The following is a 25,817-nucleotide window of genomic DNA, read 5'->3' as shown; positions in this document are numbered from 1 at the left end:
CCCAGTTTGTAGCTTTGTGCTTAATTTAAAACAACAACATCCATATCAACAGAACTGCGGTTTTCGAGTATAAATCTCAAAATAACTCCAATTTGTTTATCACTTCTCAAAAGGAGCCTCAGTTTGTTGTTATCTTGTTCCTATATTAAAAAGGTGACTTTATCTACTCGTGGGGTCGTTATAATGTGACGATCAATCCCACTATTCGTTGGTAAAAGAGTGGCTCAAGAGTTGGCCGTGGATGGTGAGGACTAGCTGTCTTCCCTCTAGTCTTACACTACTAAATTAGGGACGGCTAGTGTAGATAGCCCTCGAGTAGCTTTGTGCGAAATTCAAATACAAACAAACAAGACTTTATCTACTAATCGTTATCACTGTATTGGTGAAATGAAGAATTTAAAGCTGAAAAGATGGTTTAGGCTTCGTGTCTATTATGTTTATTAAGTTTTTTATTTTTTTACGGATAACAACACTCTCTGATAGTAAAATTTGAGCAATTTCAACAATTACTTTGACTTCCATATTTTTGCAAGTTTGGAAGTTACTTGAAACGTCAAGATGAATCGATTGTCACCACTAATGAGTCGTTGCTACCCATAAATAAACTTCTGATGACTGAATCACGAAACTGGTCAATTTATTCTCGACGGTTACATCCAACACATCTTGTAACGTTGAGACATCGTTTATATTAAGAAGGATAATTTGACAGTTGTACATTTCTAAGGTTCTATTTTGTGTCTCAACTACAACTTTAATAGCGCTTCTAAACAGGTTAAACAAACGTAATAGCTTGTTTTTGTTTTTGAATTTCGCACACAGCTACTCGAGGGCTATCTGTGCTAGCCGTCCCTAATTTAGCACTGTAAGACTAGAGGGAAGGCAGCTAGTCATCACCACCCACCGCCAACTCTTGGGCTACTATTTTACCAACGAATAGTGGGATTTACCGTCACATTATAACGCCCCCACGGCTGAAAGGGCGAGCATGTTTGGCGCGATGGGGATGCGAATCCGCGACCCTCATGCTGTAGACACAAAAACTAATATGGAAGTACAATAACCTTAGACAACGAAGTCTGATAATTACTTCTGTGTAACACTACACAAGGGTTAGCTGCACATAACTGTTTTTAATCCTAAGATTACAAGTCGCACGCCTTAACACGCTTGGCCATGCCGGGCCTAATGTAATAGCAGATGTAACAATAACCATGTAGACTATGCATGTTAAATAGATGTAATTGAGTGTTTAAGATTAAGTACAAACACGAATATCTGTGCGTTATGGAAACTTCCAGCAGTAAGAAAACCACAAAGAAATATTAGAAAATAACTTGAGACTGCTATCAACCCGATCTCTGTTGGAAAAGTAACATTTTCATTACGTGTAATTTTATTTTTTAAAGAAATGTTGTTGTTTTGTCGTTTTTGAATTTAGCACAAAGCTACACAATGGGCCATCTGTGCTCTGACCACCACGGGTATCGAAACCCGGATTTTAGCGTTGGGGGGGCTTTTAGAGAAATAAGTAGGGGAAAATCTTTCTGATAGTTACCAACCGGATATTAGACAAGAACGGTAAGAACTGATAATCCATGATGTGTTTCAAATTTCATGTTCTGAAGAAAGTTGTACCAGAAATATCCTTTCTAGTGAATTAGTAACAGCTTTTCATGAAGCGATATTATTAGTCGAAACCAATTTAAAGAACCCAATAGCATTTCTAGAAATATATAATATCGCAAATCAGCACACTGGAAAAAACAACAACTCTAAAACTTGTAATGGTAAGAATCACAGTTTGAGTATATTTGTAAAATCGATAACTGTAATGGGGCTTCTTTGGATTTTATTATATATATACCTGTCTAAATACATACACAAATGTGGTTTGTTTCTTCAATACACAAAATTCTTATTAAACATTCACAAGCCTCTTCAATTATGTATAAGATACAACTTGATTTATTATACAGTCAGTAGAAGTTATAACTCTAGGTCTACGGTCGGCAGTATGAAAATAGAATAAAATGTTTTCTGTAAGCAATCACTAGAGGGCTGTAGTAAGCCTGTACACGTGTCGCTGGCCCTCTGAGGAAACAATATTTTATCCAACTTCTCAGAAACTACTAAATGGGAACAACTTTAGCAACATCTGTGATACATCTACTATCCATTCTGTAAATGATCATTTCGATTACCTGATAAAAAAAGGAACTTATTAGCAACTAGAGGGTGATTTGATTTGTATTGTAAATAATTAAAAGTTTGTAACAACTTTTTAAGGGTTAATATGGACACGTTTACTAACAAATCATGTTGGTTTTTTTTCAGTAAAAACACAATACGTATTTTAACCGAGCATGTTTTTTTCAGTAGGAACATACCAAAGTATGATCGCGATCCTTTTCAGTTGGAGAATTATTTTGTGTTCTGTTGACAAATGTTTTGTTTTTTGTGTTCTGTTGACAAATGTTTTGTTATACGCAAGTAACAGTTTCTCATGTTTATGTCGTCATTGCCAGTTCTTCGTTTGTCGGTTTCGTGAGCTTGTTGAGTTTTTTGTGCCCACCTGTTTACATAGCGTTAACCAAATTCATTTAGTAAATATAACAATGTGCTACATGTGTTTTAATATTTACCATTTGGGGGTAAGAGGGTAAGTGGAAAACGGGCTGTTTGTTAATCTCGATGTTTTAAAGATATTTTATAAAACCAGTTCATTTGTGTAAATTCAATTCCTGAAAGTATCAGTTAGAAGCGTGTTTTAACAGTTCCTCAAGAAGTGTAAGGTTTGGTTACAAAGCGATATAATCTACGTCATGGCCAGGTGGCTAAAGCACTCGACTCGTAATCTTAAGGTCATGGGTTCGAATCCCCATCACACCAAACATGCTCGCTCTTTCAGCCGTTGGGGCGTTATAATGTTTCGGTCAATTCCACTATTCGTTGGAAAAAGAGTAGCCAAATAGTTATCGGTGGGTGGTGATGACTAGATACCTTTTCTCTAGTGCTACACTGCTAAATTAGTGACGGCTAGTGCAGATAGCCACGTGTAGCTATCAAAACAAACAAACTACGCAGCTTAACTAGAAAGTTCAACTGATATTAAATACGATTAACATGTTTCATCAGTGATATAAACAAGTTAACAATCTATTAGCACCCTAATCTAGTAACTCTCCACGAAATTCACGCAATTTCCAATAATCATTAATTGTTTTTGAGTAATAATAACAATAATAAAAAACTTAATAAGACTTCGTATTATTAAGTATTTTAGAATAGAATGACAGACAATTAAAATATGAAAAGTAAAAAAGTAGTGTAATCTTTTACAGACCAAATTGGTTTGTTTAATATTACGTTTATAACCAACATGTAAATAACAAAAATCCATATATGTAATCTCTAATGCTTAACCCTAGAATTACCAACAGGATTGTTCTGTGGTGGATAAGCGATAAGATACGGACTTATCGCACTAGAAAGTCCATTATGCAACTTTGTTGAATTTCGCGTAAAGCTACACGAAAGCTATCTGCGCTAGCCGTCTCTAATTTAGTAGTGTAAGACTAGAGGGAAGGCAACTAGTCATCACCACCAACCGTTGGGCTTCTTTTTTACCAGTGAATAGTGGGATTGACCATCACATTATAACGTTCCTACGGCTGAAACGACGAGCATGTTTGGTGTGACAGGAATTCGAACCCGCGATCCTAAGATTACGAGTCGAGCTCTCCAAACACCTAGGCTTACTAGGCAGTGTAGCTTTGCGCTAAACAAAGAAACCGAGAGGTTCCAAGAATTTAAATATATTTTTGTTTTACAGGGTGGCCCGTAAGTCCCTACCCATCCATTTATCTTATGTATCCAGTATATCTGTGTGCTGTCCCTCATTCTCGCTGCGTTATATTATGCACAATATGCTCTTCAAGTGTAAATGGGCATAAATCGGCCATATTTCTCTGAAAAAAGAAACAAATTTATAATACATGTGTAATTGAACATAAAATAATAACAAATGGATGGGTACAGACATACGGGCCACCCTGTACTTACCAATGCTTTAAATTGTTTCTACGTTTCTGACTTTATTGGTTATAATTTTTAGCAATATTTTAATTTACTTGCTTCGAATTTAAATAAACAGATTTACGACATTTTGAAGAAAATCGATCAGACCAGCAAGGACAGACACCTTATACTTTATGTTTGAGCACTTTGGAAGTTTAATTAATTTACCCTGGAAGACGTTACACGTGTTCGGATTAATTAAGTGTAACTTCTGAATTAAATCTATTTTGAGAATGGAAAGAGAAACGATCTAACATAAAATAAACTACACTTAAATTTAAGCCTAACGTACAAAGTAAGTTTCAGTCTTAGTTCCAAAATAGTTTCACGATCTCGTTTAAAACCTACGGGTTAGACTTGATTGTTTTAAAGCGTAAAGCTACCCAATGGACTTATTGCGCTGTGCCTGCCGCTAACACCAAGCTGTTATTTCTAGCATTATAATCTTTCAAGTTTATCATTGAAACCACCAGGGGTAAAAAGTACACCACAATTTAAAATAAAAATGTCCCCCGCTAGTATAGCGGTATGTCTACAGATTTACAACGCTAAAATCAGGGGTTCCATTCCCCTCAGTAGGCTCAGTAGATATCCCGATACGGCTTCAGAAGAACACACAAAATAATAGTAATTTTATATATATTTAGAATTCCAGAAAGTTAATATCCGTTATGAATAAATTTACTAAGCGTAACCAAAATAATCGTTAATAAAGGCCTATCTTTGTCTCGATAATTGTCTGAATCTTTAACTTTACTGGAAAGGCCTATCTTTGTCTCGATAATTGTGTGAATCTTTAACTTTACTGGAAAGGCCTAACTTTGTCTCGATAATTATCTAAATCTTTAACTTTACTGGAAAGGCCTAATTTTGTCTCGATAATTATCTAAATCTTTAACTTTACTGGAAAGGCCGATCTTTGTCTCGATAATTGTCTGAATCTTTAACTTTACTGAAAAGGCCGATCTTTGTCTCGATAATTATCTAAATCTTTAACTTTACTGGAAAGGCCTAATTTTGTTTCGATAATTATCTAAATCTTTAACTTTACTGGAAAGGCCTATCTTTGTCTCGATAATTATCTGAATCTTTAACTTTACTGAAAAGGCCGATCTTTGTCTCGATAATTATCTAAATCTTTAACTTTACTGGAAAGGCCTAATTTTGTCTCGATAATTATCTAAATCTTTAACTTTACTGGAAAGGCCGATCTTTGTCTCGATAATTGTCTGAATCTTTAACTTTACTGAAAAGGCTGATCTTTGTCTCGATAATTATCTAAATCTTTAACTTTACTGGAAAGGCCTAATTTTGTTTCGATAATTGTCTGAATCTTTAACTTTACTGGAAAGGCCGATCTTTGTCTCGATAATTGTCTGAATCTTTAACTTTACTGAAAAGGCCGATCTTTGTCTCGATAATTATCTAAATCTTTAACTTTACTGGAAAGGCCTATCTTTGTCTCGATAATTATCTAAATCTTTAACTTTACTGGAAAGGCCTAATTTTGTTTCGATAATTATCTAAATCTTTAACTTTACTGGAAAGGCCGATCTTTGTCTCGATAATTGTCTGAATCTTTAACTTTACTGAAAAGGCCGATCTTTGTCTCGATAATTATCTAAATCTTTAACTTTACTGGAAAGGCCTATCTTTGTCTCGATAATTATCTAAATCTTTAACTTTACTGGAAAGGCCTAATTTTGTTTCGATAATTATCTAAATCTTTAACTTTACTGGAAAGGCCGATCTTTGTCTCGATAATTGTGTGAATCTTTAACTTTACTGGAAAGGCCTATCTTTGTCTCGATAATCATTTGACTCTGTTCAAGTTCAGCTGTTTTTATAATATGCTTCATTAAAGTATTTAGCGAGGACTTACTGGTGATAGGTTTAATTCAACTATTTTAGTGTTCAACGTTGTACTATATACTCCATTGTTATCACGAATTAAGACACATTCTTTCTTACCTCTGAAGATTTACAGTCAGACCTTTAAAACCTTTGAAAATATCATTCATACAAATTTAACTAATACACCTGAGATAATTAAACCAGGAACAGTATCTGGTTAATACAACCCAAATAACCTCTGTTTTCCCCAATATTCACACCTAGTTTCACTCACTTTTAAATAATAACTGAATTCAACGCTTCGCAGAATTGGGAAGTATTTATTGTACAGTATGTTAAAGGTTTTACACTTTCACAAAGGTTAGATGTGATAATCAGAATTGAGTTTGTTTAACCTGTCCAGTGCCGTAGACGAGATAACTCGTCAAAGCTGATCGGTAACACAGTGCCACGGACGATTTAATTCATTCTCAATAATACTAACTTCAACGCTAGATGTCAGCACCATACATGCATATAACCTACTTACAAATTGTTTCACTTTCGATCCAAAATGGCGTCACGAAAAAGTTATAAAATGAAGAAGCATTAGAGTTGTATTTTGAACTTGGTTCGGAGTTGCCGTAGTAGCTGAAATACTTGGCAGTCAACAGGTTAAACATACTGTCATTGATAGAAGATTTAATGGTAGCATCGTCCACAGAATGTATTATAAATTTCGTAACAAGTTAAACATTTTTCAATGTACTAAATATATAGATACCAAGATTGGAAGAAATATTGTTTGGCTGCCTAATGCTCAGATTATTTCCGTATATAAAGCCGCTATTTTCAATAAGTATACAAATCTTCGTATAAAGTTTTCACCACCAGTAAAACTTAATAATTTTGCTGCTAGTGTTAAAGATAAAATTAAGTGACCAGATAAAGCTGGGTTTTATAAATTAAAGTAATAACGTTTGTCGATCAGACATGTAGATGTTTAAGATTTTGTCTAAATGAAAATAAACTGGCTGTAGAAAATCCGAAAATTCATGAATCGGTTTCAGCTAAATTTATGACTTGGAAAGCTCTTTCTCGCAGTGTTATTTAGAACAATGTCACATTAATTAAATATTCTAATAATAAATACGAATAAAATATAATATAGCTATTAACAATGTTTAAGAACTCGATGTCAGTTTCATAAAGAAAATTTTGGAAACTCATGTTAGCAGAAATATATATAGGTGGCAGCACCATTAATGGTGATAGATAAAAGTTTTATTACAAATTATAAAGATGTGTGTCAGTTATTGTTTACTGCACCGTTCTTCTTGACGATGGTGGGTTTGTGACCCATCGAAACCTGTAAGGAGTTGTTAGGTAAGGCTTGGTGTCTTTAATAAAGTTTATTTAAAGTATTGTGGAAATTGTAACGTTATTTTATTTAATAGTCAATAAATAATTATAACTAAGGTTATAACCGAACTAAGCGAATGTTAAGACATGAACTGTAGCATATGGGTGAAGATCTACAACATTGTAAAGTGTGAAATAAGATAGGCCACATGTGACCAAGGACGTAAGTAGATAATAATACGTCAGGGAGAACATATTATGTGTTATGATGAAACACATTCCTTTCACACACACACACAGACACACATGTGTGTAGATGTTGGCTCATGACTCATCAAATAGAAATAAATAGTCATCATTTTTCGAAACTTTCTGTAATTATCATTATTCGTCAAATGTATATAAATTCTGTTTATTACCGTTATCTATTACATAGGAGTTAACTACCAATAACATCTTCCATTTTAAATTTAACGTATTATGATAACACCATGCGATCAAGAACCATAAGCAAATAAAAAAATTCAAGTGGAATTTTTATGACGTTTTACTAACGTTCACGAACACCTAACTTTGTCTGTACACAAAAAATAATCCAATCTAGCCTATTTCAGGAGTCATTCTTGTCTCGGAAGCAGGTAGAAATGCCTACATATTATTTTGTGCTGTTCAAGCACATATATACACACACACAAAGGGACAGAAACCAGGGACGTTTTAATAAATCTCAAAGTTTCTAAGATACATGTGATTGTATAATTCACTGTTGACCAGAACCACAGATTATGTAGTTAAAATAAATATAAAAATAAATGTCTTAACATAAAACTATAAAGAAAGAGAAGTGTTTTAACCACCACAGATCTCTGATTTACTTAACTATTTAAAATAAAATCCATGAAATAATCTAAAGGTTTGGGGGATCTTGGAAGTTATCCACGCTGCTTTTTAACACTAAGATATATCAACATTTATTATTTTTTTTACAATACGAACTGTTAAGATTCAGTTCATACCTTACAAAAGTAAGTGGCTAACATGGCCAGGTACATTAAGCGTTCGACTCGTATTCTCAGGGTAGCGGGTTCGAATCCCCGTCCCACCAAACATGCTCGCCCTTTCAGCCGTTGGAGCGTTATAATATGACAGTCAATCAGACTATTCTTTGGTAAAAGAGTAGCCCTCTAGTCTTACACTGATAAATTAGGGACGGCTAGTGCAGATAGTTCTCGAGTAGCTTTGCGCGAAATTAAAAACAAACAAACAAACGACCACAATATTAAACGGTAAGAATTTGGCTTCGTTAGGGTGGCCATATTTCCTCAACATCTCACTGATTCACTCACTTATAACACATCACATCAACGTACTACTTACATCAGTAATTGAGGAGACCAATAAACCTTACTGACAAACAAAAGTCTGTAGCATCAATAGAGTATTTTCCGACATGGAACCAAGAGATATATTTTTTTGCGTAAGAAATCACGTGACTGATTGCCTGACGCTTGTTTTACGCCATGACGAATGTCGTTGCACTTGTTTAATATGGTAACTGTGCCCAGTTATAGGTAGAATATAAAAACACACCGAAAGCAGCTATGTGGAGGCTAGGTTACTTCACTTTCTCTTATGGCACTTAGAAACAAGAAAGTATTTGAAAGCTAACATAATCAACTTTGCTTTTTATGTGAAATTTTTATGTTAAACTGTTGTAATATAAGCTGGCACTATCAGCTCGACTTTTTTTTTTCCTTAAAATAATTTTAGCATAAATAAAAGCGCGAAAAGCTGGCTGGATGTTTTAGAGCAAAATCCCAATAGGATATCTGCTGTATTCGCTGCAAGGGATTGAACACCGGATTATAGGGATGTAAATTAGTAAACTTATCGCTGTCCGCTGTCCCCCTGGTGGCTACAATCGTCAGTAGGAATTGAATTGGTTCTGATCTGATATATTACATGTTTATGTGAAAATCTGTAGATTTTATATCAATTTATCATTATAAGATTAAAAATAAAATGTGATGTTCAACTCTGTATCTGGTGATGCTTTGTTTGTTTGTTTTTTGAATTTCACACAAAGCTACTCGAGGGCTATCTGCGCTAGCCGTCCCTAATTTAGCAGTGTAAGACTAGAGGGAAGGCAGCTAGTCATCACCACCCACCGCCAACTCTAGAGATACTCTTTTACCAACGAATAGTGGGATTGACCGTCACATTATAACGCTGGTGATGCTTTAGAAATCCATTAGAAAATATAATTATAAAATTCCATTACGGACGTTTTTGAAAATTGTTTGGGTGGTCGTAATTAATATTTTATCTAGCATTGTTTTTGTTGGTAGGATGAACTAAAGATTAATATATTATCTACAGGGTGGTCCAACACTTAAATTCACACTTTGAAGAAACGTATTTCCTCATAAAGATCCCTCCTAAGAGGCCCGGTATGGCCAGGTTGTTAGAGCGTTTGACTCACAATCGGAGTGTCATGGGTTCGAATCCCTCCAGCGAAGACAGTCATCCTTACCCACCGCCAACTCTTCGGCTACTCTTTTTTACCAACGAATAAAGGGACTGATCAGAGACAATAACGCCCACACCGTTGAAAGGGCGAGCTATGTTGATGGGATGGGGATTCGAAACCGTGTGTACTCAGAGCAGCCGATCTGAACGCTGCTCGGTACAGTTATAACGTGAAGTTCTGAGTTGAAAAGTTAGATATGCTCATTGGCAGAAATATTTATAATTACAAGATACTCTTTCGGTGGTATTGAAAATACCACAGTCGCTCATGTTTAGTTTTCGAGCTAGCAGACGAAATAAGGCTTACATACTGTTCTTCTATCCTGTAACTACGTTATGACGTGTGGGTGAAACTGCCACAAAAGGAGCTGTTTGACGTATTAAACACACTACGTCATCTTTTTTCACCCTCAGAGCGAGACTACATCTATGATGGTAAATTACGAAGCTTTTGCCTTATGTACAGAAGATAGAAGAGACAGTGGGAAACCCCATGAATTAAAGTCCCTATCAAGTTGGCGCACTTGAAAGCTTTTTAATGATATATGAATAAATTTGAGACAGAAAATCCTAAGTTTTATTCCAGAATTTTCCAGATTTATCTAACCAACCTTGTTGTCATGTGTAAGAATGTCTGAGTTCTTGTTTTACGTCGCAACCTGCAGGAATCAAAGGTTAGCTTAAGGGATAATTCTAGGTTAGCTTAATGGATAATTCTAGGATAGCTTAAGTGATAATTTTAGGTTAGCTTAAGGAATAATTCTAGGTTAGCTTAAGGGATAATTCTAGGTTAGCTTAAGGGATAATTCTAGATTAGCTTAAGGTATAATTCTAGGTTAGCTTAAGGGATAATTCTAGGTTAGCTTAAGGAATAATTTTAGGTTAGCTTAAGGGATAATTCTAGGTTAGCTTAAGGGATAATTCTAGATTAGCTTAAGGTATAATTCTAGGTTAGCTTAAGGGATAATTTTAGATTAGCTCCACTTCAATTTGTTATTCTTGTCTTGAAATAACATTTTATAAAACACAATTTTGAGTAAGAGAAACCTCATGTTAGTTACTTAGTTAAAGAACTCTTAACTCATCTTAGTTAGGTAGGTAAAAAACTGTTAACTCGTGTTCGTTAGGTAGATAAAAAAACTGTTAACTCGTGTTAGTTACTTAGTTAAAGAACTGTTAACTCATGTTTGTTAGGTAGGTAAAGAACTTTTAACTCGTGTTAGTTGCTTAATTAAAGAACTGTTAACTCATGTTTGTTAGGTAGGTAAAGAACTTTTAACTCGTGTTAGTTACTTAGTTAAAGAACTGTTAACTCGTGTTAGTTAGGTAGTTAAAGAACTTTTAACTCGTGTTAGTTACTTAGTTAAAGAACTGTTAACTCGTGTTAGTTAGGTAGTTAAAGAATTGTTAACTCATGTCAGTTTTAACTTATGTTAATTAGTTAGCTAATTAGTGAGTGAGTTTTTAACTCATGTTGGTTAGTTAGTGGATTATTTTATATCCATAAGAAATTAAATTATTTTTAAATAAGGATATAGGAGTACCATTTGGAAACAAAACTGAGTAGTTGAGGTTGTTTTATGAGAACAAATATTATAGTGAAGAAACTTAATTTGAAATTAGGGCACTGTTTGCTTCGAATCCACGTCTATTACAACATTTAAGATCAAATGATATAATTACTTGAAAACGTTAAAGTATAAAGAATCTTTTATCGATCTTATTTGCCAAAAACAACACAACAAAAACATCTTAATTTACTGTGCATTTGATATATAACTATTATTTTTACAATACCTGTACCTTACTGATTTTATTTAATACTATGCTAATAAATAGTAAAAGAGAAGATTGAAACGAGTTTATGTGTTATATTTGAGGAATAATTGTAAATATAGCTGTAGCCTAGATCGTACCCTAACAGATACAAGGCAATGTGTGGATTCCATGTTCGTAAATCGAAGCATCTGCACCACAGTTCTTGAAATGTTCTTGAGCTACGCGTACAATCAAAGCTATCTTTTCATTATCTGGAATGTGACTCTGAAACTTCTAAACAAAGATTGTGTGAGAAACTGTGAGGAAATATAAGTATTAGAATGTGGAACTTTTTAATAATAAAATATACAATTCATTCTTCATTCACGAATATTTAGAGAGATCGATAAAAATAAAGCATAAACACTTTTTTTTTTATAATGCTTCTATTAGGATTAGCAAGTATAAGGTTTGTATTTAAGGTGTCTCTGGTCAATTTAAAACTTAGAAGTTTTAAATGTTTGATCTTCTAGATAAACCGCCAGATAAATCATGGGTAGCAAAACAACACTGTTTCTTGCTTTAGTCATCATTGTCTTAGAGATAACTTCAGTGGAATCATATCCTCATGGAGTTTATCGTTGAGGAGGGTTAAATAAGTTTGGCAATCAGTTTGGTGGCGGAACTGGTGTTGGAAAATGAGGAGGATCTGGTAGTGGTTTTGGTGGCGGATCTGGAGAAGGACAAGGTGGTAGCAGTGGTACTGGATTTGGAGTTGGTTCTGGTACCGGTTAAGGTAATGAAAGTAATGGATTTGGAAGAGGAACTGGAGGAGGATATTGGAACAACAATATTGAAAATCGAAAATATTAAACAAATTTTGATCACTGGAAGAAAGTTAATGTATTCATTTTTAAATTGAATTGACTTGATATATGTGTCTTTTGGCTCGGCATGGCCAGGTGGTTAAAGCACTCGACTCGTAATCCGAGAGTTATGAGTTCGGATCCCCGTCACATCAAATATGCTCGTCCTCTTAGCCGTGGGGGCGTTATAATGTGACTGTCAATCCCACTATTCGTTGGTAAAAGAGTAGCCTAAGAGTCGGTGGTGGGTGGTGATAACTACCCACCTTCCCTCTAGTGTTACACTGCTAAATTAGGGACGATTAGTGCAGATAGCCCTCGTGCAGTTTTGCGCGAAATGCAAGAACAAACAAACAAAACATTCTGACAAATAATATACTTCTAAGAAAAAGGAAATGGACCTCGAATGCTTGATATGTACCATAAATAATTTGTTTTCATACACAACAATAAAAATTAACTAGAACAATCAATACATACCACTAAAATTAACTAGAACAATCAAAATTCAAATACCATGCAATAATCATTTAGACTTCTTAAGAAACAATTATAAATGTTATGATTTAAGAAATGCGAACTAATTTTTATCTTAAAATTGCCTTAAATCTGATTTTGTTTTGTTTGGGAATTTCGCACAAAGCTACTCGAGGGCTATCTGTGCTAGCCGTCCCTAATTTAGCAGTGTAAAACTAGAGGGAAGGCAACTAGTCATCACCACCCACCGCCAACTCTTGGGCTACTCTTTTACCAACGAATAGTGGGATTGACCGTCACATTATACACCCCCACGGCTGGGAGGGCGAGCATGTTTAGCGCGACGCGGGCGCGAACCCGCGACCCTCGGATTACGAGTCGCACGCCTTACGCGCTAGGCCATGCCGGGCCCTTAAATCTGAAGTTCTTAGAACATCTTAAACTGAAACGATCTACAAAACTTATAAAGTTACCTTTTCCATTTCTTTTATAAAATTCATGCAAATGTGTTCCGAGTTCTAATTTTCAATGTTACTATTAGTTAAGTGAGGGTTAGCAATATTACAAAATTTGTCTACGTCAATCTTCCAAACAAATTTGATGCTTTGGCCAGAAAATTTTCGTCTTTGCTAAGCAAAGAAAATTTTCTATGCGCTAAACCACATTTCGAATTTGCATACTAATAACCATTTAACCAGATATTTAAAGTTGAAGCTTAGGATATATTCCGCAGTAATAGCTTATGTAAATTAAGAAAGCAATGTTTTTTGTATTTTCTCAAAACAGTGACAGAATTAGGGAAGCTTAGCACTTACACAGCTGCACGATACATCAGTTTCTTTGGCATTAAGATGTTAAAAGAAAACTGTAATTAACTTTTATAGAGTTCTAATCTGGCTTCCTGTTTTTCATTTTTGCGCATGATAATTAAATAATTAAACCGTCACATTATAACACCCCCCATGGTTCAAAGGGCGAGCATATTTGGCGCAACGTGGACTCGAATCCGCGACCCTCAGATTACGATTCGAGTGCCTTAACCACGTGGCCGTGCTAGGCGTTATCAGAATGTTTATGGCTCAGTGAACAGTACTTCACAATATTAGATGTCTTGTTATTGTTTGTTATATTATATATCATCTTAATTTTTCAGTGACAATGTTGCAGAAATGGAAAAATAGTGGAAGACAGCATCTAATAAATTAAAGTGTAGTTCCAATAGGTTATTTGTAATTTCCACCAGTTTTTACAAAATAATTATGTTTGTTAATTTAAACATAAAAAGGTTTGTGTTGTGAAATTCTTAAAGAAGAGAGCAGTGCGTGTTTATGTGTGTATTTATAAATTATCTGTATTTTCTGACAAGTTGTGTAAAATATGTGTGTAAATATATGTATATATATTTAGATAAGAATAGTTTATCTTGTTGAATTATCCAACCAGTCCCCGCTGATACAACGGTAAGACTTCGGATTTACAACACTAAAATCAGGAGGTTCGGTTTCCCTTGGTGGACTTAGCAGATAGCCTGGTGTGGCTTTGCTATAGGAAAAAAATCCAACAAACACACATATACTCTCCAAACATAAAATATTGTTTTTTAAGACACATTTATTTCCGGTCTCAATACAAATCTAGAAAATTAAATAATAGTTGGAATGAAACCTTCTTTCACGTGTAGGCCTGACATAGCCAGGCGGTTAAGGTACTCGACTCGTAATCCGAAGGTCGCAGGTTCGAATCCCTGTCACATCAAACATGTTTGCTCTTTCAGCCGTGGGGACGTTATAATGTTACGGGCAATCCCACTATTCGTTGGTAAAAGAGTAACCCAAGAGTTGGCGGTGGGTGGTGATGAATAGCTGCCTTCCCTCTTGTCTTACACTGCTAAATTAGGGACGGCTAGCGCAGATAGCCCTCCAGTGTCTTTGCGCGAAATTCAAGACAAGCAAACCTTAAAATTAACAAGGGAACTTGTTTTATACGAAAATTTCCTTAGTGGTTAACATGCCGGAATGTTGTCCTATTACTACAACAACAACGAAGTTTAGGGATTTGGATGCATTATAGGATAGTTTGTTTGTTTTTGAATTTCACACAATGCTACACGAGGGCTATCAGTGCTAGCCGTCCCTAATTTACCAGTGTAAGACTAGAGGGAAGGCAGCTAGTCATCACCACCCACCGCTAACTCTTGGGCTACTCTTACCAACGAACAGTGGGATTGACCGTAAACATAATAACGCCCTCACGGCTGAAAGGGCGAGCATGTTTGGCGCGACGGGGATGCGAACCCGCGACTCTCAGATTACGAGTCGCACGCCTTAACACGCTTGGCCATGCCGGGCCTATAAATGGCCCGCGTTCGCATCCCCAAAGTAAAGATTAAATTGTATAAATTTGTTATTGTGGTTTTAATTCTTGTAAACGTTATTGCTATCAGGAATATGACTGTACTGAAAGTTTGCAGATGTTGTGTCTATTCTATGGACATACAAAAAAATTAAAATTTTAAACTGAAAGTGTGGATTGTTGATTACTCGTAGAATTGCTATAAGAAGTATCCAAAACAAAACAAATATTGCAATAACAAAGTATCAGATAAGTAAAATGATACTAGATGGATGGAGTTTAAAACGATTTTTTAATCCTTACTATGTTTGCTATTCAGATTGCAAGATACACTCCAATATCGACGATACCATATCAACAAAACACGCTCCTGCATTGGGATATCTGACTGATAAAATACACTTTGATACTAGGATATCAACTAGATAAAATACACTTCGGTATGGAGGACATAAGATAGATAAAATACACTTCGGTATGGAGGACATAAGATAGATAAAATACGCTCTGGTATTAGAGGCATCAAACAGATAAAATACCATTTGGTATGGAGGATATCAGATTGATAAAATACCTCCTGGTATAAAGGATATCATATCAATAATACACGTTCTGGTATTAGGGATATCAGATTGATAAAATACTCTCTGGTATAGAGGATATCAGCTTGACAAAGTACACTCTGGTATTAAAGATATTAGATTGATAAAGCTCTGGTATTCGGAATATTAGGCTGATAAAACACACTTTAGTATTAGGATAAAAGATAGATAAAATTCACTTTAACATCTAGTATGCCAAACAATTAGAAATGAAACAGGTCGTATATACATATAGAGTCATCGATGTAGTTAATATGTTATTATAATTAGCACAAAATGTGAAAATGTTTTACTTTTTGAACATTTCTCTATTACACTCGTTCTGTAATTGCTTTCATTATATACGTATAACAATTAATGTGAGAGAAAACCTTTAGTAAAATCTAACGGTTTATTAGTTTCGTAAATCACACGATAAATCATGGGAGTTAAATTACACGTATTGTAGATTTGAAACATATTTTCTCAGCACTATTTCAAAACAAGTGCAAACAAAGGTGGAAGTAAACATTGTTATTATTAGAATGATAAAGTTATAACTTAAATTTAGATTATTTTTACCCTTTCAGTGACGTTTCTCATGGAGATCAAAGGGCTGGACTTAACATATTGTAATTAACCTCGTTAATTCTAAGGTTCATAAAACTTAATATAAAATGTAATTTTTTTGAAGGCATAGCCAAGAGTGCTACGTTATATAAAAAATAAACTGTTCGTAAGTTATTTTCTTGTTTTAAACAACAGACTGAGATGTCCACCTCGTTCCATCTGACATTAGGCTAAGATTTCTTTGAATAGTCATAAGAGTGACGGTTGCTATCCTATTGCTTCATGACCTTGAAGTAATCATCTGCGTGGAAGAAAAAAAAATCTCGTCTGCCGCTCTAAGAATTGTTTATTCATGCTCACCTTCGTTTCTTCCCCGATCTCCCAAGGGTGAAGATCCGGGAATTCCACACCTGAAGTCACTCAGCCAATAATCGTGCAGATTTAGTATCATGTGACATCGGCGATTCTCATAACAAAAGAGTTTATTTTTTAATGTCCACGAGACAATAATAGGAACAGCGGGAAATGCCCGTGACTAAAATGCCCACCGGACTACTGCCCACAATAGGATGTTGTTGTTTGTTTTTAATTAGGGTTTGTTGAAGTTAACGAATTGGAAAACCCCAGGTTCAGAGCCTCTGCTTGAGCGCGTGAAGGTATAAAAGATGTTAACGTCTTTCAGTTGTGAACGTTTGCAGAAATACAGTTGACAAAACTTAATATCAAGGGTTCAGTTGTGAACGTGTGCAGAAATACAGTTGACAAAACTTAATATCAAGGGTTCAACTCATTCGAGGTAAAGTTTATTTTTCTCTCTTAATGTATAAACAGAATCTAACTATTAATTCGTTAAACAAGCAGTCAATCGCACGAGCATGTGGGTAATACGGAAACTACAGAAATAATGTTTGTGATATTTCGCTAAAGTTGATCCGAATTTGTTATTATTTTCAGAATCTCATTGGTAATTTTAATACTTTAAAATATCAAATAAAAACATCAGGAAATTCAGGTTATGAATTGAAAACGAATAGTTAAAAAACAGTATGTAAAACAGTATATGATGATAGCGAATAAAAATAATTTGTTTTTGTTATAAATGTAAAATCAAATTCAACTTCTAAGTGATCTGAACTGTAATAAATACTGGATTTTTGTTTCTTGATAATTATATCGTAACAATATGTCAATAACTGTGTCGTTTCATAAGCCTGATGATGTATCAATAATTAAGGTTTCATATATAAATTATTTTTTTGTACGCCAGTTAAGGAAACGTTGTAATTCTAGTTATTACAAGTGTAGTTTTAACATAAAAGTAGTTGCTGTGTCTTTATAAATTTTGGTCTGATTGTCTTAGCACAAAGCTACAAATGGGCTATCTATGCTCTGCCCACCATAGATATCAAAACTCAATTTTTGGCGGTATAAGCCTGGAATCTTACCGTTGAGTCACTGGTAGGGGTGGGATTTTTGTATTTATTCAATTAAGTAGTTACTCACACACACACACACACATATATATATATATAGACATATACATCAAAATTACAGCTTCGATACTTGTGGGGGAAACAGCGCGGATAGCCTGTCTTATAGCTTTACACTGAACAGTAAACAAACAAATAAATAAATGAAAATTGTAACACAAACAAAATAAATTTATTTGAGTTTTGAAGATTAAAACTAATTTGTTCTTTCAGCAATTTTGAATGAATACTTTAGCCCCAAGCAGACATCTGTTTCAATCTCTCTTCCGCACATATCTGGTTACAAAAGTCAGATATATAACAACATTAACTATTGTTTTGTAACACTATACTCAAATTTTTAGAATTTGAAGAATCCCCAAAAAATATTATTTCATTATATGTTTTTTTCGTATGAAAAATGCACCCAATTAAAATGTATTTTTAAAATACTAATATTTTAAGAATCTTGTCTCCAGTCTTATGTATTTGTTGTTATTTTAGAGAGAGCTATGAAGATGGACAACAAACTGACACTTGTCTTATTACTGGTTGCGACAACATTGGTAGAATCTTATCCACATCGAAAACGTTTCGGTGGTGCTCTTCGCAATTTCGGAGCAGGAGTAGGAGGCGGTGTTGGTGGTGGTGTTGGTATTGGTAAAGGAGGAGTTAGTGCAGGCTTTGGTGGTGGTTTTGGTGGTGGCTTTGGTACTGGTCAAGGAGGCGGAGGCGGCAAAGGCAGTGGATTCGGAGCCGGTTTTGGTGGCGGACAGGGTGGTGGTGGAGCGGGTAGTGGATTCGGAGCCGGTTTGGTGGCGACAGGTGGAGGTGGTAAAGGCAGTGGATTCGGAGCCGGTTTTGGTGGCGGACAGGGTGGTGGTGGAGCGGGTAGTGGATTCGGAGCCGGTTTTGGTGGCGGACAGGGTGGAGGTGGCAAAGGTAGTGGATTCGGAGCCGGTTTTGGTGGCGGACAGGGTGGTGGTGGAGCGGGTAGTGGATTCGGAGCCGGCTTCGGTGGCGGACAGGGTAGTGGCAAAGGAGGAGGATTTGGAGCAGGATTTGGTGCAGGATTTGGAGCAGGATTTGGAAAAGGGCGTAAATGAGATCCTAGCCATTAAAAGTAAGTACTGTTTACTTCCTCAGTATGAGGCTGCTTTGTCTAGGAAAGTTTTTGTTTCATTACGAATATTTCAATGAGGTGTAATAGTTTATATTCTCAGCTCTGTAAATGACTATCTTTACTATACTATAGATATAGTGTACTAATCTTAATGGTCTGGTCTACTGACAATACACGAAATATCGGGCTTGTTTTAAGAGTCATTTGAACTAGGAAATCAAACTCAATCCGTAATGTGAACAGTGATCACATTTCAAGTTCATTTACGAGCTCTTTGTCTCGTGAGAGGCAATTTGCATCTGTAGTTGTTGTTTTTAAAAATAATATTAATTGATCAATCTTTCAAACAGAAGGTGATTACATTCAACTTAACTTCTAAAATGACAATATAAACAGACTTAGTTTATGTTAGCTCAACGTGTAGATACACGAGATCGTATTATGGCAAGCGCTAATTTTTGGTTTCAGTGATTATACTCAGACTGTTCACGAGCTTCATCAAACTTGTATGGAACTTAAAACTTAATTAACAATTTGCAACTGAGAGGTCTACCAGATAATCGTATGATTAACAGAAGTTACCAGAAAGAACAATAACAACATGTATTACGTCAGCGAAGATTAGTATCAGAAAGTTAGTCAAATTCCGTGACGTCAACTTTTCTAGAGCTTCAACAATCTCTGACTACAGGAACAAAGATTCCAAGTTAGATGAACTTATCTTGAATTCTGTTAGAGACTGCAAACGTGTTTTCTGTGTTTAAAAATAATTCATATTTTGTAGTTGTGGTGTACAATATTTGAAAACTGGGCGTTCTTTACTAAACAAGATTTTAACTTCTTACCCACATAGAAGTAGTTAGGCTTAATTACTTTTATTTTCAAGTACTGGACATCTTAACCAATGAATATGGCTGTTATTGTTGTGTTTATGACACCGGTATGTACCTGACTTAATGTTTCTTTCACGATTATGTCTTACAGTGGTCATCAGAAGAGACAGTGAACATCAGAGTCCGGAACCAATAAAGATTTCTGTGAAACCTTTTCGTTTTATCAGTCAGTTTTTAACATCTGTATTTGCGTTTGTAAAATAAAAAAAAAATATGTAAATATTTTTTAAAAACGTATTTTCAATTATTATGTAAGTTAAGTGTTTCCTTATTTTGTAATATTGAAGTAAAAGTACGTTCTGGACTATAAGAGAAAGTAGAACTAGAACGAGCTCAAAAGTAGGACTGATGCCTTGAAGGATCCAAATATTTACAACAATATAACTTTTCTAAACTTTTCCAGTTTTCTAAAGATTCACGGCCCGGCATGGCCAAGTGTGTTAAGGCATTCGACTCGTAATTCGAGGGTCGCGGGTTCGAATCCCGATCGCACCAAATATGTTCGTACTTTCAGCCGCGAGGGCGTTATAATGTGACGGTCAATCCCACTATTCGTTGGTAAAAGAGCAGCCCAAGAGTTGGCGGTGGGTGGTGATGACTAGCTGCCTTCCTTCTAGTGTTACACTGCTAAATTAGGGACGGCTAGCGCAGATAACCCTCGAGTAGCTTTGCGCGAAATTCAAAAATGAAAAAAACAACAAAGATTCAATACCTTGAAGATTGTTAACCACCATCTCAATGACCTAATGTCACCAGTTAACCGGTTGTTCACTACATTAAAAATCTTTAAGTGTTTTGAGATGGTACTGATAGAACAGAAAACATCGAAGAGGTTTCCCGTTAATTTTAATTTACGTTAAAAAAATGAAACAAGTAGTTTCGAATAAGTTAAGAAATAGTTTTGTTTAAATCATTTGTTTGTTTTTGAATTTCGCGCAAAGCTACACGAGGGCTATCTGCGCTAGTCAGCCCTAATTTAGCAGTGTAAGACTAGAGAGAGGGCAGCTAGTCATCACCACCAACTTTTGTGATACTCTTTTACCAACGAATAGTAAGATTGACCGTCACATTATAACGCCCCTACGGCTGAAAGGGCGAGCATGTTTGGTGCGACAGGGATTTCAACCCGCGATCCTATGATTACGAGTCGCACGCCTTAACCCCGACCAACAAAGTTATTCTGTACCTAATCGTTTCCACCCAGTAGTAGAGCGGTACATCTGCAGATTTACAACGCTATAATTCGGATTTCGATACTCGTGGGGGTACAGCACGGATAGCCCATTGTGTAGATTTGTGCTTATTTACAAACCAACCTGAATGTTAATTTTGCTATCAAAAAATACTGTCACTGAAAGGTTAAACACAGCGTAAGTATCACATAATTCCACTTACGCTGACAAACAATTTAAAGAATGGGCTAAACCACGCAGAACGTGAGTGGTTAATTGTCTAAAATACACAACTAATTGAAAGTTATCTGAGGTACGGATAATCGTGGACGTTATTGTTTAAACTGATGATGTTCGGTCGCACAAGGAAAAAAAACCTATCCAGCAGCTATCTAAGACTTGGATACAGTGCAAAAACGTAGGTGTCAGAACATGTTGTGTCTTCTCTATTCCGAGCTAGTTTTAAAAGTGTTGCAACCAGAACTTTAGTTTTTTAGTATATTAAACGAGACGAGGCTACAAGCTTTTGTGTCTGGACAAATTAATTCTAAAAAAAACAGTTTATCACGTGACTTTACAAACAACAAACAGTTGAACATGTTTTCCCGTTCTGGGTTTTGTAGCTACACTGATTATTAGTATGTAACACATTTACTTTTGAAATCACACAGAGAATAATGATGGATGTTTGAGTAGAAAACTTAGTATATTCTAACTGACCAAACTTGTTTTTATCAGTTTTGGTGGATCCTAAAAACATGAAAAAAAATCCATACCAAGTGAGTAACTCAACATATGAGGGTAACACACGTTTTAAATCCGGGTAACTTTTCGTCTATTACGGTCCTTTTACATAATTAATTCTTGATCAAAACTCTGTTTTTTTATTACATTCTTTTGAAATGGTCTTTCGAAATTACCACTAATGGCGATGTCCAAAAATAGGTCTAGGTCCTATTATAAAAACAAGAGGAAAATCAGACAAAGGATACAAACTGTAGGGCTCCCTAGTGAAATATGTATTACTGTTTAACAGCTGTAACGTAATCTGTTAGCAACGTCTAGACAGCATAAAAAGTATAGCCCTCCGTATCGTGTTGAAAGGAGAAAGCCTTCGCTGTCCATTGACTCAACTGTAAGTATTGAAGCTTATAATGCTAAAATCATGGTTTTCGCTCCCTTGATGGACACGTAAATATCCATCTCTGTAGTTTTACGCTTAGTAACAAAGAAGAAAACAGACGATTGGTAATTTACGTAAATGAGTGGTAAAAGTGGGAACTATTACAGAATCAAATTTGGATTGTTGTTTTTCATATCACAGTTACATTTCCTGTTTAATTCGTCAAACTTTGTATTGCGAAATTATTTAATCTCGAGGTTAAAGTTCAAGAGAGGTCCAGGTCAGTCTACACTAATTTCGGGGAATTCCACTGCTCATCAGGTTTGCGTTATAACGATTACGAAGCACTTTCACACCAACAGTGTCTTTGATACCTTTCACTATAATATAAGTCCAGCTTATCTCTCTTTGGTAAACTTGTATTTAGGGTCACCGATGTGGAATAGAATTCTCCTAAACTAGAATAATACATTCGATTAAACAATATTTCAGAATACGTATTTTATTTATTATATCTGCTATTTGCTGTTGTATAATTTGAATAACTAAACAGCGGCCAATTACATTTTTTTTTTCGCCTCACGTGCTCAGTGTATAGGTTTTTCTCGTAGGGACTACCAAGCACTTTCACACCAACAGTATTAAACAACCGCAGGACGTGACAAATATTGAAATAATGGAAAAAAAAAAACTATTCAAAACCAGCATAAACACACGTCTATGATAAAAACTTCGCATGTATTTACAACGTATCGGGTAGAAGCCTTACGTCGGGCAGTTCAAACAATGTTACATAGAAAAAGGCTTAGACAGAATCACACCAAGAGTATGTTTGTTTTATTCATTATTGTCGAATCACCATTATTGTCTGGATTTATAGGGACATTGTTTATCTTTTGTCAATCAATGGTCTTTCGTTATCTTATTTGTATTGTATGACACATTATCAAACATAAAGTTCTTATTCTTCTGTCATTTAAACATTGTAATTCATAAAAGATGTCCCCTTTGCTTTATTTTCCGTTAGTTAAAATAAAAATCAAGAGATGGCGCACTTGAAAGTAATGCACCATTTTCCACATAAATACGTTTGATTTATATATTATTGACAGTTCCTTCTTCCTAACAGCCCTGACCTTCAGTACTCGTGTTAAGTAACGCACTGTCTAAAACCGTATCACAACAATTTGCTCAAAATGGTAAGATTTAGACAAATAAATTATATGACAATCACAAACCCTAGTATCAACTATAGGCAACTGTTTTCACAATTTAATCTCTTCTAAACTGTTTATAAATTATGACAGTTTCCAAAGTCTGTTAATGTGTATATCAAAACATAATATAGATATTAAGACCAGTAACATATTTAAGGAATACGTTTTGGCTAGAAACATAAACAATTGAAGCGAGTCATGTCACAATATGAAACTAAAATGTGCAACAAATGGCCACGTGGGTTAAGGCGTTCGACTCGTAATCCGAGGGTTGCGGATTCGCATCTCCGTCGCGCCAAAATGCTCACCCTCCCAGCCGTGGGGCCGTTATAATGTGACGGTCAATTCCACTTTTGCTGGTAAAGAGTAGCCCAAGAATTGGCGGTGGGTGGTGATAACTAACTGCCTTTCCTCTAGACTTACACTGCTAAATTAGAAAGGGCTAGCGCAGATAGCGCTTGCGTAGCTTTGTGCGAAATTAAACAAACAAACTGCGTTTCATTAAACTTAATTATTCCACAGCATAACGTATACTGTGTTTCATTAAAGTTAATTATTCCACAGCATAACGTATACTGTGTTTCATTAAACTTAATTATTCCACAATGTAACGTATACTGTGTTTCATTAAAATTTAATTATTGCACAGCATATCGTATACAGTGTTTTATTAAAGTTAATTATTCCACAGCATATCGAATACTGTGTTTCATTAAAGTTAATTATTCCGCAGCATAACGTATACTGTGTTTTATTAAAGTTAATTATTCCACAGCATATCGTATACTGTGTTTCATTAAACTTGATTATTCCGCAGAGTAACGTATACTGTGTTTCATTAAACTTAATTATTCCACAGCATATCGTATACTGTGTTTCATTAAACTTGATTATTCAGCAGAGTAACGTATACTGTGTTTCATTAAACTTAATTATTCCACAGCATAACGTACACTTTGGTTCATTAAACTTAATTATTCCACAGCATATCGTATACTGTGTTTCATTAAACTTAATTATTCCACAGCATAACGTACACTGTGGTTCATTAAACTTAATTATTCCACAGCATATCGTATACTGTGTCTCATTAAACTTAATTATTCCACAGCATAACGTACACTGTGGTTCATTAAACTTAATTATTCCACAGCATATCGTATACTGTGTTTCATTAAACTTGATTATTCAGCAGAGTAACGTATACTGTGTTTCATTAAACTTAATTATTCCACAGCATAACGTATACTGTGTTTCATTAAAGTTAATTATTCCGCAGCATAACGTATACTGTGTTTCATTAAACTTAATTATTCCACAGCATAACGTACACTGTGTTTCATTAAACTTAATTATTCCACAGCATATCGCATACTGTGTTTCATTAAACTTGATTATTCCGCAGAGTAACGTATACTGTGTTTCATCAAACTTAATTATTCCACAGCATAACGTACACTGTGGTTCATTAAACTTAATTATTCCACAGCATATCGTATACTGTGTTTCATTAAAGTTAATTATTCCACAGCATAACGTATACTGTGTTTCATTAAACTTAATTATTCCACAGTGTAACGTATACTGTGTTTCATTAAAATTTAATTATTGCACAGCATATCGTATACAGTGTTTTATTAAAGTTAATTATTCCACAGCATATCGAATACTGTGTTTCATTAAAGTTAATTATTCCGCAGCATAACGTATACTGTGTTTTATTAAAGTTAATTATTCCACAGCATAACGTATACTGTGTTTCATTAAAGTTAATTATTCCACAGCATAACGTATACTGTGTTTCATTAAACTTAATTATTCCACAGTGTAACGTATACTGTGTTTCATTAAAATTTAATTATTGCACAGCATATCGTATACAGTATTTTATTAAAGTTAATTATTCCACAGCATATCGAATACTGTGTTTCATTAAAGTTAATTATTCCGCAGCATAACGTATACTGTGTTTTATTAAAGTTAATTATTCCACAGCATATCGTATACTGTGTTTCATTAAACTTGATTATTCCGCAGAGTAACGTATACTGTGTTTCATTAAACTTAATTATTCCACAGCATATCGTATACTGTGTTTCATTAAACTTGATTATTCAGCAGAGTAACGTATACTGTGTTTCATTAAACTTAATTATTCCACAGCATAACGTACACTTTGGTTCATTAAACTTAATTATTCCACAGCATATCGTATACTGTGTTTCATTAAACTTAATTATTCCACAGCATAACGTACACTGTGGTTCATTAAACTTAATTATTCCACAGCATATCGTATACTGTGTCTCATTAAACTTAATTATTCCACAGCATAACGTACACTGTGGTTCATTAAACTTAATTATTCCACAGCATATCGTATACTGTGTTTCATTAAACTTGATTATTCAG

The 25,817-nt window shown here is 34.9% G+C and overlaps 1 protein-coding gene across 5 annotated transcripts; it reads left to right on the top strand.

Annotated features, from left to right (window-relative positions):
• The first annotated feature begins 16,932 nt into the window (after positions 1-16,932).
• Positions 16,933-20,113, top strand: LOC143231855 (uncharacterized). Of its 5 annotated transcripts, none has more exons than XM_076466589.1 (5): positions 16,937-17,204; positions 18,382-18,669; positions 18,718-18,819; positions 18,919-19,000; positions 19,985-20,113. In XM_076466589.1, exons 2-4 carry the CDS (start codon positions 18,390-18,392, stop codon positions 18,981-18,983), a joined length of 447 nt encoding a protein of 148 aa, XP_076322704.1. In that variant the 5' UTR covers positions 16,937-17,204; positions 18,382-18,389; the 3' UTR covers positions 18,984-19,000; positions 19,985-20,113. The 5 variants fall into 5 exon arrangements, with proteins under 5 accessions (XP_076322702.1, XP_076322701.1, XP_076322704.1 ...); XM_076466588.1 differs by having other exon boundaries at positions 16,938-17,204; positions 18,382-18,654; positions 18,703-18,819; XM_076466587.1 differs by having other exon boundaries at positions 16,933-17,204; positions 18,718-19,000.
• The last annotated feature ends 5,704 nt before the right edge of the window (positions 20,114-25,817 follow it).

The sequence above is a fragment of the Tachypleus tridentatus genome, chromosome 11 (genome assembly GCF_004210375.1).
Source record: "Tachypleus tridentatus isolate NWPU-2018 chromosome 11, ASM421037v1, whole genome shotgun sequence".
Lineage (NCBI taxonomy): Eukaryota > Metazoa > Arthropoda > Merostomata > Xiphosura > Limulidae > Tachypleus > Tachypleus tridentatus.
Note: the sequence above shows the minus strand (reverse complement) of the source record. Positions and strands in the feature narration are given on the sequence as shown.